The 13,276-nt window shown below is 38.8% G+C and overlaps 1 protein-coding gene across 3 annotated transcripts in view; it reads left to right on the top strand.

Annotated features, from left to right (window-relative positions):
* The window catches only part of pkn1a (protein kinase N1a), a 29,550-nt gene that overhangs the window by 2,908 nt on the left and 13,366 nt on the right, over positions 1-13,276 (top strand). Inside the window, exon 1 of one of the 3 annotated variants that reach the window (XM_017035247.2) lies at positions 12,429-12,851. The exons of the other annotated variants lie outside the window; for them this stretch is intronic. Coding sequence (XP_016890736.1) covers positions 12,810-12,851 — 42 coding nt within the window. The 5' untranslated portion in view covers positions 12,429-12,809. Of the gene's footprint in view, positions 1-12,428; positions 12,852-13,276 lie in introns of those variants that run through there. 3 annotated transcript variants of the gene reach the window in all.

Below are 13,276 nucleotides of genomic sequence, written 5' to 3'. Positions count from 1 at the left end.
GTGCTTAAACTGAAGGTTCACAAATGCAGGCCCAGGGTATTAATGATGACTGTGACAGTCAGCAGCCCTCAAACATATAGGTTTGAATGCTATACTAAAATAATAGTTGGCTAATAATGTCACTTTACAACTGAGTGTGGGTGTGTTAAGAGTCTGGTCTTGTCCAGTGTTAGGCCAGTCTTACTTCCCATTTCTTATTTGGCCTTGTTAACCTTTGCATTATAAATGACTGAGGACCATTGCTTATTGATTGGTGTCCATTTGTGTTTTTAAACAGCCTCATATGAAACCTAATGGCCTCAAAGGATGGACATTGGGTAGATATAACTTGGGGTTTACCTGCAGGTTGTTCTTCAGACCATCAATAGTTTTGAATTGATTATATAGCCTTTCAAGAACTTCTATTTCCTTACATCACCTGAGAAAATTAATAATTCTCTTGAACATGTTGTGACCCTAAGACAGACTGGCCGACTGTCCAGTGTGAACCCAACTTTTGAACCCACAGCAGGGGTCAGTTCTAGCTTTCCCCCTGACCCTGAATAAGATTTTAACAGTAGAGTGGGATGGATGTTGAAAAGAATGTCGTACAACGTCTCCATTGACACATTTTAAAAATTAGGGACTTTAGGCATGTGTCAGTAATAAAATAAACATTTGTCTGTGATTAATTAGGCTTTTTAAATACACCATCTTATTTGATGGCTTTTACAATGTTTGTGCTCAATTAAGATCCCACTTCAAAAATCTAGTCTAAATCCAGCTTTGGTGCCTTGATGTCACCACAACCTAGTTTTATGGCAGTGTGCTGCTCCGTACCACTGAAAGAAAGAAACGAAAGATCATGTTGTGATGGATTGGCGTGCCCTGCTCTTTAACTTAAAATCTGATTGTATTCTCGGTTTTCTGGAAACTCCTTCATTATTTAAATTCATACCATAATGCTGTTTGTTTGCCTCTTCACAGGAAGTCTATCTCAGGTCAGTTAAAGTCCAGAACCAACTGCATCAAACTTCTACACAAAGGTTGAAAGGGGAAAACAAGAGTTGCAGCAGGATTTGTAACTTTACTTTACAGTATTTACTAAAAAATCTACTCGGTTTTACCATGAATGTTACCCAGAGAATAACATCACACAACCGTTGCTACAACTGTTAACAACTCCAAGTGTCCTCATTTGCAACTTTACAGATGTAACACCCTTACACATGCTCCCAGAACAGACACTCCAGGGAATGCAAAGGAGTACTTCCCATAAGCCTTAGAATGACGTAAGAAGACAGCTATGTGCACAAAGTAGGCTTTCTCAGCACAGCCCCATGGCCATGTAGGCAGACAAAATCCACAATAATGCACCAAAGAACAGCTGTACAACTGGAGACTGAGGGGGGTAGGGAAGCTAAAATTCTCAAGGATGTAGACACGTCAGTTTTATTAAATGAACTTTGAAAGGGCATTCCTTGCTCCCAGACATGTTAGACAACCTGTCACATGATCAGTGCTATTTTTAGACTTGTGCGTATGATTATAACCTCATATTGACTCTGTTTTAGACACTTTTACTTCACCCTCAAAGCAAATTTTGAATTCATATACAGTATGTCAGGCATGAATGTTAAAATCCTAGTCATTTTTGACAAACCAGCTTGATAAGGACATTAACCTTTTGTGGAGTTTTGCAGGAATGTTCAGCTTTATTGGTAATGTTCCAGATATGTTATTACAAAGTTTGTGACCTTACTCATAACCTGTTAAATTATTGCCATGTTATAGAACTTGACCGCTTTGATCATGTAGAAATGATTGATGTTTGTTTTAATGAGAGAAAGAATCTACGGCCTTAGCCTCCTGTCAAGTCGCTGACAGACTCGTCAGTGGATGATGCAATTCTTTGAAACCGTAAAGTTGGTCTTTATTGAGTTATATCAAATTACCATTTTTGTAACCTTTTTCATCAAGAAAGAAAAACACAAAAAGGGGGAAGTCCAAGATGGATGGCAGAGCAGTGGCCTAAATTTTTAACAAGCATGACGGTTGTCCTGGTATAAAGGCTGGGCAAGGCAAGGCTTTCTGAGCACCAATCCAACTAAAGTGGTATTTTGTGACATAAAGTATCTAGCAGTGTTAGCTATTGTGTTTTTCTTATTAATATTTTTCATTAATTATCCTTGGTGTTGACAAGTCCGTCCAACACCATTTAACCATTATTGATCATGCAGAACTGCAAATTTTAAAGTGATGATTTACAACTTTTTTTTTTTTAACATTCTGTCTTTTTTGAGCAAAGTTATATGCAGTTTTGTAGCGGTGACCTGGTCCGTTGAAAACACTGCTGTAGATGGGTCACTGTTGTTCTAAAAGGATCATTTGTGATGGGGATAAAGTGTTGTTTGGGCCCTAAGCATGGAGGCTAGAGGCTAGGGGAGGTCAGAAGGCCATTATGTTGATGATGAGGCTACATAGCCTTTGTCATACAATAGCTTGTGTTGTCTAACGCTAACAGCCCTGATCGCATTCAGTTCTCTGGTAGTTAATTTTCTGGTTGGAATATTTACAAGTCTACACAATCACCAACTAACCAAGCAACTGACCTCTTTTAACCTTAGGCGTTATAGTAAACCCCATTATGACAAATGTAATCAGGCATTTGAGGCTGATGTGATGTTGGGCAGGTTGAATGTTGTATTTTTTTTTTCCGTTTAATCTCAATTCATGATTTTGTATCCCTAGCAGCTGTTATGTGTTATTTTTTTATTTTGGGTTTTGTCCTGTTTTTTCTTCACTCCATTTCATCTTGCCTCTCCTCTACACAAACATCCCATCATTCTCATGACCTCATAGTAATGTTCCCCCTGCATTCCAGTTGGACCCCTCCTTTTCCCTTTGACACAGAGACCAACAGCACTGCATTCACTTGTTTTTGTGACATCACACATTACCACTGGCCTTTTGGCCAAACCAGTGTATTAGAACTGGAAGAAGTAGGATTTGTTGGAACAATGTAGAGGAGAATGTAGGTCTGTTATTTTATCCTACAACCAAATCAAGATTGAAGCAGATTCTTTAATTTCTCTCAAATGTATCCCTCCTATGTGTAACGTATTGGGCAGCTCCTGTCCGTTTTATTGTAGAAAGCCCAGACTAGTTAAACAGGTTCACGAATGGCTTGTCAACACCAGGATCTTTGCACATTGACATTCTGTGAACCTTGACCTTATGGCCGTAACCAGGGCCCCTCGGCCACATACATCGATCCTGGGTCACATGCATTCATTGCGATAGTATACTGGTGGTATTTTTAAAAACAATTAAGGTTAGGTCAATTGTATCTGGTTTTACGAGAGGTTTACTTCAAATATTGGCAGGGTGTGGGGTAAACAAATAGAGAAGACAACAGTGAAACTGTAGTTACAGGTTAACTAGAAGGTCAGTTCAACAGAAAAGAGAATCCCAGAGTCATTACATGGTTCCAATATCTGGGAGATACTTCAACTGTGTAAACTATTTTGATTGAGCTTTTGCGATGTTTATTGCTTACGTTTATATTGCAATGATGATGAAGATAAATCTTGCAAAATCTTTCCCACTGTGGCACAATTTGAGATAAAAAAATTATTAAAAAATTTAAATTTTTTGTAGTACTCTGTGACCCTGCTGCACCATTTGGAAACCACTGATGTAACGCGATCAACCATGTTGTCTTTCTTCATATCCTGCCGTTACCCATTCTACTTTTGCCGTCTGTGTCTCCTCCTGATGTCCAAGCCATGTACCAGCTGCTGCCCCCTCCTCCCTCGCCCTTAACTATCTACTCCTTTCTCCCTCCCTTCCATCTTGACTCCCTCCCACCAACACTACAATCCCACCTTTTGTTTTCACATTAGTGTATGGTGAAACCACTCTGCTGGGCATAATTAAAAGAAAAAGTATTTTGCTCTGTGTTGCTGTCACCAAGCCAACAACTGAATTGCCAAACATTTAATTGCTTTTTTCCAGTGTGGAGATGTTCAGAACAAATTCTCTTTACCCTTACAAAGTACTTTATTAACTTTAAAGAAAGGGGAAACTTTTGTATATTTGAATCTTATTAAGTGCAGTAGTCAAATGTTTGCTGCAACAATTTCCATAGAGAAATAGAATGTCTTTGTTTAAGTGAATGTGTTTATTTTGGTGTGTGTAATATGGCGTAGGGTGTGACTAATAAGACATAAATAGACACTGGGAGTTATTAAAGTCTCCCCATAAACAATCCTTCTCATTAGAATGGGTTGGAGATCAGGTTACACTGATAACATTTAGCTAACTGGGAGGTACACTGGCTCCACCTAAAAACCGGCCTGAGATGATGGTTCAGTAGAGAAGCAGCTGAAACATTTTAGGCTAACACTTAGATGATTATATACAGTATCTTTGTTGCATAAAACATAGGTTTCATTTATGTTTAATTCATAGGCATAGGAGGGGGAAAAGCACCAAAATGACCAAGATGAATAACACTAAATCAGACAGATGTTTCTTGCTGTGTGTGCAACAATAGGAAAGACCAAAAGCAACAAAAAAAAAAATCAGATTTTCTATTCATTTTTTAAAGTTGAAAAACCGGCTCAAGTATAATGTAACACACCCCAACCGTGAACCAAAATATATTGAAAACACTTGTAAAAACAGTTAGAGACACCCAAGAAACAGGTCCTATCATGTTGAGGCATTAAAATAAATCTGCCTTAAAACTTATGATTCATTCTCGTGTCGTAAAGGAAGATGACGAAACAACAATAATAATATTTAAATGATGAATTGTCTATGGAGCTGCTGAACAGAGAAACGTCATGAAACTGCACTCTGACATGTTGAACAGCTTTTTTAGTCCTTGACTCACGAGTGACTACAATGAGACTGGTTCCTGTGGTTGTATACACAGAACCCTGACATCCTGAACCCAGACAAAAGCATGACCTGCAAATCCTGATACACCTCTATCACACCTCATTTTTTAGTCATAGCACTATTTGTTTTTATACAGTTATAACTTTATGTACATTGTACTTATTGCCAAAAGTCTGCATTTTAATTGTTTCAGTCAGACTTGTTTTTTATAGAACCAATTTCATTTCATCTGCAAATATTCATTGTGTGGTCTATGTGTGAAATTGTCTTTTGGAGCTGCCAGACGTGGACTCATTTAAATTATTAACACCCGGCCCTTAGAACAGTTAACTTAATTAGAAGTGGTATGTTTTCTATAGGTCGTCTGTCTCTCGTTCAGCTCATTCGAATGTCAGCAGGTCTGATTACAGAGGGAGTGTTGGACACACAGATGAGGGGAAGGCGGATAAAGGTGTTTCCTGGTTTGTTACCTGGAGGCTGAGCTGTCATAGAAACATCTGGAAACAGGATGAGGTCATACTCGTTTCTGCCTGATGAATTGCACTTGTGTAGTACACACACACACACACACATTTGCTTCCAGGAAGAGTGCTGTTATATTCAGGAAGTATTCCCTTTTCAGAGTCAATGGAACATTTGTATATATCGTAAAATGATGACATGAGAGGGAGGACAGAGACTGAGTGTTCCACTTCAGGCAGTATTTACACATTGCCAGTTTTTTTTCTGAGGAAAAAAAACAGTGTTCCACTTCAGGCAGTATTTACACACAGTTTTTTTCTGAGGAAAAAAAAGTCACGTCCAAGCTCGTTTAAAAATCCAATGTCCAATATAAATGAGTTGTAATCTGCAAACTCTAGATAAAAAAAAACATAGGAAGAATTTGCAGAAGGTTAAAGGTTAAATACATCACCATGGTGCTGTATGCAGTAAGTTGTTAAGCTGGACTCCAAGAGTCGAAACAACAACAGTCTCATCACAAATTCTTTTCATTATAGTGTGCAGGAGAATACAGTTTTATTTAGAGAGTGTTTATGTTCAATACAACAGAAGGGAAGGGACGTTTTAATCCAAGCTGAACACGGCACATTTACCTCGCTATATCTTAGTTTTCTTTCTGTGGTAAAGTCGGTATTAGCGGTACAAGCTCCTGGCACGTCATGTTTTTTTCTGCTGATTTTAGGCGTTTTAAAGGGGGTTGAAACTGGAGTTACGGAGTCAGTATAGTGACAACAACTGCAGGTTTTAAAGAACAACTCGGCACTATTATAGTACCATGCTTATATTCTAATTCATTCTCTCATTTTAGCCATTTTGCCGCATACGGTACAAATTGATGTTATCTTTCAGTTTATCAGGAATGGCATTCAAATTTAAAGAAAACAGTATCTATAAATACTTAATCCTTGACTCCAGCTTTGAGCTGTTCTCACAACTAATATTCAGGTTCAGATGATAGCAACAGGCCTAACAAACACCCACGCACTCCAGAGCTGCTGGACAGGTCTCTGATGAAACCACCACACCTGAGCCTGTCACAAACAAGTGCACACACAGTGAATCCCCATGGACGTTATGTTATCACATTAATATGTCCTTGCACAATGTGTCTTCTCTGTCATATTCTCCATATAAAGCCTTGCACCTAATTTTCCCCACGGTTTAATCAACATATAAATATAATTAGTATCCTTTCAGTTAGTATAGTATATCGTTAGTATTTTGTTTTTCCCTTCACTTGTTACCGGTACTGTCTGACTCTGACTGTCATTAGCTGTTGAACCAAAGACCAAACAGAAAACCTGTTTGTTGTGCTTATAAAACTCAAAACCTGATCCTCAGCAAATGTCGAAAAATATTTGCATAAAACTTAACCTGAAGTCTCCTTCCTTCACTGTGTTTCAAATCCTTAGTTAACCGCAGTTAACCATGTTTGTTTTGGGTGTTTTTGTATTTGGTGGAATTGAATCTTGAATTAAGAGAAGATGCTTTGCTTTGATTATAGTCATGTGCTACAGTATGTCACCCAGCATCAAACTGATTATAACATAACTTGATGGGGATTTCTGTGGATAAGACACATTAAAATTGCTGGTGGATTCCCAACTAGCGTAAGGCTTGTGAGAACATGTTTAGAGGATGCTAGAGCTTAGCTGACAATAAGCCGGTAACCTGAGTTTCTCCTCCAGCATGTACAGTACGTGTTGCATCCACACCTCACTGCCGTTGATGGACAGCGCTTGTGCGAGTAATCTTTTCCTCTGGCTTGAACTATAACGTCTCCAGCGTACGTTGGATTTTGACAACCAATAATATGTTGCATTATATTTGTCAAGGACTTGTCAAGGAAAAATAATACATTGAAAATTTAAATTACTTTTAAACTCAATAATTCTGATGCACATTACATCTTGAGTGCAACAATCACACATTTTTCCACAGAGCCAAGTGGGGGTGTGTTAGGCAGTGATGTTAGAATCTCACACTCACAGTGTGTCTGTCAGTCAGACAGCCTGGTGTGGTAATCTCTGCTAAACCAACTGCTTTATCCTGTAGGACCCCCCCTCTACCCCCCAGCATTTACACACACAGAATCAAACACAGGCTCGTGTAGCGATTCTTGTTAGCGCTCAGCAATAACTGTCGTTCACTTACGCAGCCTGACGAAAATGTTTCTATTGTTTGGATTCTCTCATTTTCACATACAATATCAGAAAACACAGGATCATCATGCACATGACCTCTGGCACTGTAGGTCAACCACCTTCACTTCTTTGTCCATCTACTGTTGTCTCGCTCCCCCCACCCCTCAACCCCCCACCCCCTCTTCTGTCTCACTGTCCTTCCGTCTTATTGTCTCCGCTCTGAGGCCTTCTTCTTGTCTTCTGTCGACCTCATGAGACAGTATAGGTTGGTGCTGTCTGTCTTTCCCCCCCTCCTCCCTAAAGGTCCATGCCTTCTTCTGTTTGCAAAAGGAGAGATAAAAGACTGTCAGCAAGGGACAGGAAGTTGACGCTCGAAGCAGTATGAAGTACAGGGGGAAAAAAAGTTCCCCCTTGAAAGGCAGCTGTTGAACAGTGGGAGCAACACAGAGGAGCGTCCTTTTAGACTTGTTTTTACAGAAATCTCATGACTGTGGTGTTGACAAGATTATTCTTCAAAGTTGGAATCAACTTCTTTTTGAAGAAAAAAATACTTCTTTATAATTTCTTATTTTAAATAGTATATCTTTTATTTTAACACAGCCACTGTGGATTTATTTCTTTGAAGGGAAAAAGAAAAAAATTGGGATCCAACCTCCTGGTTCCTTACTAATTAAATTTTACTGTGGAGATGCTGATTTGGCACAACAAATAGTGCTGTAGCTCCACTGATATAAAAAAGATCTTTTTTGTAATCTAAATTTGTCTCAAATGTAGGTAGCTAACCACCAAGGATTCTAGTGCAGAGATTCTAAATGTTAAGTGATCTCACCATTTACTGTATTGCACAACTAAAAAAGGGATAAAATGGATATTGATTGTGTGGAGACAGAATGGGGAAAGTGCAGTGAAGCTACGTCTTTCTTGCTGCGACTTTATTGCTTTATTGCCTCTGTCACTGCCCCTGCTCTTAGTTTACATTTCCTTATTCCTTCCTCTTCCCTTCACTTCTGCCAGTTTGGCTGCTGTAACTACTGTGGTGTTTCAGGGATGCCTCCAGATGTTTTCTTTCTATAACTCTTCTCTTAACACCTCTATTAGCAAACAAAATATTCTCTGAAGCCTGAAGTATGACATGTGGATTAAACATGACAGGTGGACGTTTGGGCCTAACCTTTACTCTGTCGGTTTCAAGCTTAAAACACACAAACAAAGTGTGTCTTCCAGTTTTAAAAACTCATAAGTCTAAATGGCATGATATCAGTATTCCACTGCAAAAAAACTATGCAAAACCATTTCTATCCCTGTAGGGTTGACACACACAATGCTGATTGTCATTTGGTTGATATTTTTAAGTAAAGTAAAATTTAGGCCTTATGGAAAAGGCCGATCATATACTGTATGTGTACCCTGTTTTTTGTTTTATTTTCGTATACAAATTACAAAAGACCTGCAGTTATAAGTTAATAATCTGCCCGTTGGGAATCCAATAAGGAGTTGTCTTTTTAAATAATGAAACTCTTTGTGATAGATCTGTTCCACATTCTTGTTCCTCACATAATACCAAAGGTCAAGTTAGTTTATTGGAAGCACAAAGTTTACATACTAAGTCAATTCTTCATGTTTTGATAAATGTTGAAAAACTATTTCGGTGTTGTTAAGACTGAACATTTTAGTTCAGGCTGACATTAGTTTACATTCCCACCTGGATTCATTTTAGACACTAACTGAAAAGGTTATGTCTGTGTTTTATCTCCAGAGTCCAAACCCTTCTTGGGTTCCTCCCAGCCTCCCAGAATCACTTCAGCTTCAAATATGTCTGGTCCATTCATTCAGCAGGTGTCAAACAGATAGTGATGGACACATGCCCCGCTGTGTAGACGGTCCTACCAGGGCCGTTTGGGGAAATGAAAACACTTGCTATATATGTCAGCATGTTAAACTGTTCTCACGAGGATAAAGCAACCCCCTGATACTGACTGTTTACATTCCCATCTGGGAATATTTGTCAGTTAACTTATAACTATGTCCATCATTCGGTTTAGGGACTAGTTTGGATCAAGCAAATAAACAGGAGACTTGATGCAAATGAAATTTCTAGCATATTTACAACAAATATGTTTTTGTTTGGTGAGTGGTTCACATATGACTTCAACAGTACCTAACATTTTACATGGCCTTTTACCTCAGAATTCAGTTGACACATTACAGAAGCAGTTCCTTCCTGAATGCATATTTGCATGTCAGGATAACTGATGTTTATGTAAACCATCAAATATGACCTGTTCTACTGTTCATGGTCCAGTGTGATGAGCCCCAATGGTAGAGCACCTTTTTTGTTGCAGCACAGCAGGAGCTGCTGACTCACTGCACTTCTCTGCCCCATTTCAATCACTTCTTTTTTCTTGTCTTTTTGTCTGCTTTCAGCCTGTGACCCTCTTAGCTCTGCCCTCTCTCTCTTTCTGTCTCTTTCTCTCTCTCTTCCTGTCACCATGCCTCACTTTTCTTTCCAAGCCTCACTTCTTCCAAAACTAGCTCTCGGCTCCTGTTTCTTTATGTTATTTTTCAGCAATAACAGCAAATTGTCCTCCTGTCCTCTCAGCAATAACAGCAAATTGTCCTCCTGATGACTGTCTTTGTTTCAACAGATTTGGCCCTGAGGAAATACATTTCATACATATTTAAATTTCTCAGCATGTTTTGTTAAACAAAATGGAAAACAAAAACGTCACTTTTCAGTCTTTTAGCCTATGTGTTCTCTCTTTGCGTCACTGAGTCTCTGTAAAATAAAACAGAGTCTCAGTGGTGATCCTGTTGTTCCATGTGGTTCAGGTACCATAGGAAATGTGAGGTGCAGTAAGGTACTCATGAGAAATTGATTACATTTGAAGGTGTGTACTCCTATTATTATGATCATATCATTACATTAGTGATAAATTTGGCCTCAATAATGTAAACAATATTATCATTTCACTGGAGATAATTTGTGGGACAATATATCCTCCAGCAAAATTGTTATTGTGACAGGCCTACGTGCAAACTCAGTGTTCTTCCTTTTTCACTTTTTCTTTCTTTTTGCCTCCCAATAGCACTGTGTACGCACACACACACTGTGTTCACTCTTGCCCTCCTGATTTCAGCCCAAGGCTCTGAGTGTCTTTTCCCATTGTGTTAGTGTCTCCTGTTAAATCTTCCTGTCATTTGTTACCAAGACTGCTGCGACTCAAAGTTCTGGCCTAGCCGTGTTAACGAGCACACTGTGTGTGTGTGTGTGATGAGTCACTATTGGCCGACGTTTGTCCCCATCTGTGTATTGTTACACCAGGTCAGCAGTGAGAGGATGTTGTATCACCATCTTTTGGCTCCTTTTTTAACAGTCACATCTGTTCAGTCTCTGTGCTACGTTTACTTTACACAGTGCCATCTGCATTCGCAGTAACACCCCGTAACGTATGTGCTGGTTACATGAACAGACTAGTTCCCACCAACTGTATGAGTGACACAGTGCTTTATGGTTATGGATTGAGTGAGTTGCAGCAATCCGAAAAGAAATGTGTTCTGTTTCTGTGTAATTTCAAAAGACTTGACTTGACACGTTTTTACCTCGTCGTCTTTAATTGCAGTAACATTTTTTTTAAATATAAATTATGAATGTTTTGATTTTTTTTTTTCTTTTTGTTGTTACCCTGGTGCTTATGAAAAGAAACAGCAAAATCATATGATGGCATACTGACTGCCTCTGTGTTAGTTACAGTGTATTACCAGTATATTAACTCAGGTCAAGTCACATTAATTTTTACAAAATTCACAAAACTAAATCGACCCTAATGAACATAATAGATTTTACTTAAAAATAATATTTTTTCTCAAAGAAATAATAAGAACAGGGCAGCACTTCAAGGAATATATATATATATACATACATATATATATATATATATATATATAAAATATGTCATATTAAACATTAAATTTCATTAAAATTGTAAAAAGGAATTGCTGGATATGTCTTCCTTTTTGACAGGAAGACATTTCCAGCAGATCCAAAGTAGGTGTTAGAGCGTCTGCCTCAGCAACAAGTGAAAAGGAAGCATGGGGGGGCGGGAGAGAGGGAGAGAAAGGCGGGAAAGAGGAAGGAGAAAGAATAGGAGCAGATAAACAGCCCTACGGTCTAAGTACTGTCGGACCAGCTGTTAAAATACAAACAGTGAAATCGTATTAACAACCGTATCTGTCAAATTAGGTGGCATGAATACATATGAGTACGTACATATAATACGTATTTATTTTAATGTTGCTATGCAGCCAATGACATTTTCACCGCTGGCTTCAACATATAATCTGTGACATAAACGGATACAGATGAACCTATTGTGGTGTCTTTTTATAATCGTCCCAAATCTTCTGTTTGTGTTTCTTTGTCCAACAACAGGACACATTACACTGCATCGTGTTTGTTTTTAGGCTTAGAAGAATTGTTTGGTGGTTACAGAGCGATGAGTCAGCATCTTGAAAACAAACCACATGCACTGCGGCTCCTTTCTTCTCTGTGTACCCAAACAGTTACAATGCATATGTTAGGTTATAGTTCTTTCCCATCATAAATAAATCTTCAACTAAACACTCATGGAACTCCACCCTCCCTTTGCTTCTATATATCAGGATGTAATCATAGTCTCAGATGAGCCTGTGCTAGTACAAACTATGACCATCTATAAGTGAACCACCGATGGGATTTGTAAATGTGATGCCCAAAGGAAATGATGAGTCAAGCTGACAACACAAATGCCTCCAAACCTTAGACTCTTCTGGCTTCGCTCCAGTACTTGGAAAACACATCCTTCCTATGTTTCCGCCCTAACCATTACATCAACCCGAGTGAGTGTGAATTTTTTAAAAAGTCCCAGAAAACTTAATTGGACACATCAAATCAATCAGAAAACAAAAAGATTCAGGACCCTTTCTTAAAGCAGTACGTAGTTTTTGAAAAGTGTTCTTTGTGTTCGTCAGCCTTCACTGACAGCAGCAAAATCAAAGAGGAAACAGGAAAGGCCTGAGAAGCTTGGTGTTAGGACGGATATCCTCTCTTGGAGGCGTTCCCCCGCCTCCCTCACTTCACTATCCCTAACTGTATCTCTTTTATGTCCCCCTCCGACTTCTTTGCTCTCCATTAACCGTTGGTCGAAGCTCAGGAGCACACCAACGCCGACGTATCGTGGTTCCTCTGGTTGCGATTGTTTTCTTTTTCTTTGGTGAGGCCAAATAAGCCTGAAGTACAGTATGTGTTGGCATGGCGATGATGAGGATGAGGACAGCTCAGAGGTGAAGTGCTATTGACTAAACTAATGTTTGTTTTGTTTTTGTTTGTCTTCCTCTTATTGTGTCTGGGATATCTAGTGATTGACACACTCGTGTTACTGTTACTGTTCTGATTCTCCACATCTCATGTAAAAAATCTCATGTCAGAGCAGAATTGGTGTCATTTTAACAACATACAAAGTAAATGTTATCAGTGTTTTATAAGGACAAAACAGGAACCAAAGGCCGGTGTTTATGTTTTTTGAGTTAAGGCATAAATACAATAATGAATGTATTGAACGGTGTTGGGTTGAAAACTATAGATGCGAACAGGCTGAAACTCTAGAGGTTTGTTTTGGGAACATTTGAAGAGTCTACTATTGCCAGCTGCTCATATTGTGTACAGTATTTTTTACTCACTGGCTGTTTTTTTTTTTAGCTTTTTTCCA

The sequence above is a fragment of the Cynoglossus semilaevis genome, chromosome 9 (assembly GCF_000523025.1).
Source record: "Cynoglossus semilaevis isolate Cse_v1.0 chromosome 9, Cse_v1.0, whole genome shotgun sequence".
Lineage (NCBI taxonomy): Eukaryota > Metazoa > Chordata > Actinopteri > Pleuronectiformes > Cynoglossidae > Cynoglossus > Cynoglossus semilaevis.
Note: the sequence above shows the minus strand (reverse complement) of the source record. Positions and strands in the feature narration are given on the sequence as shown.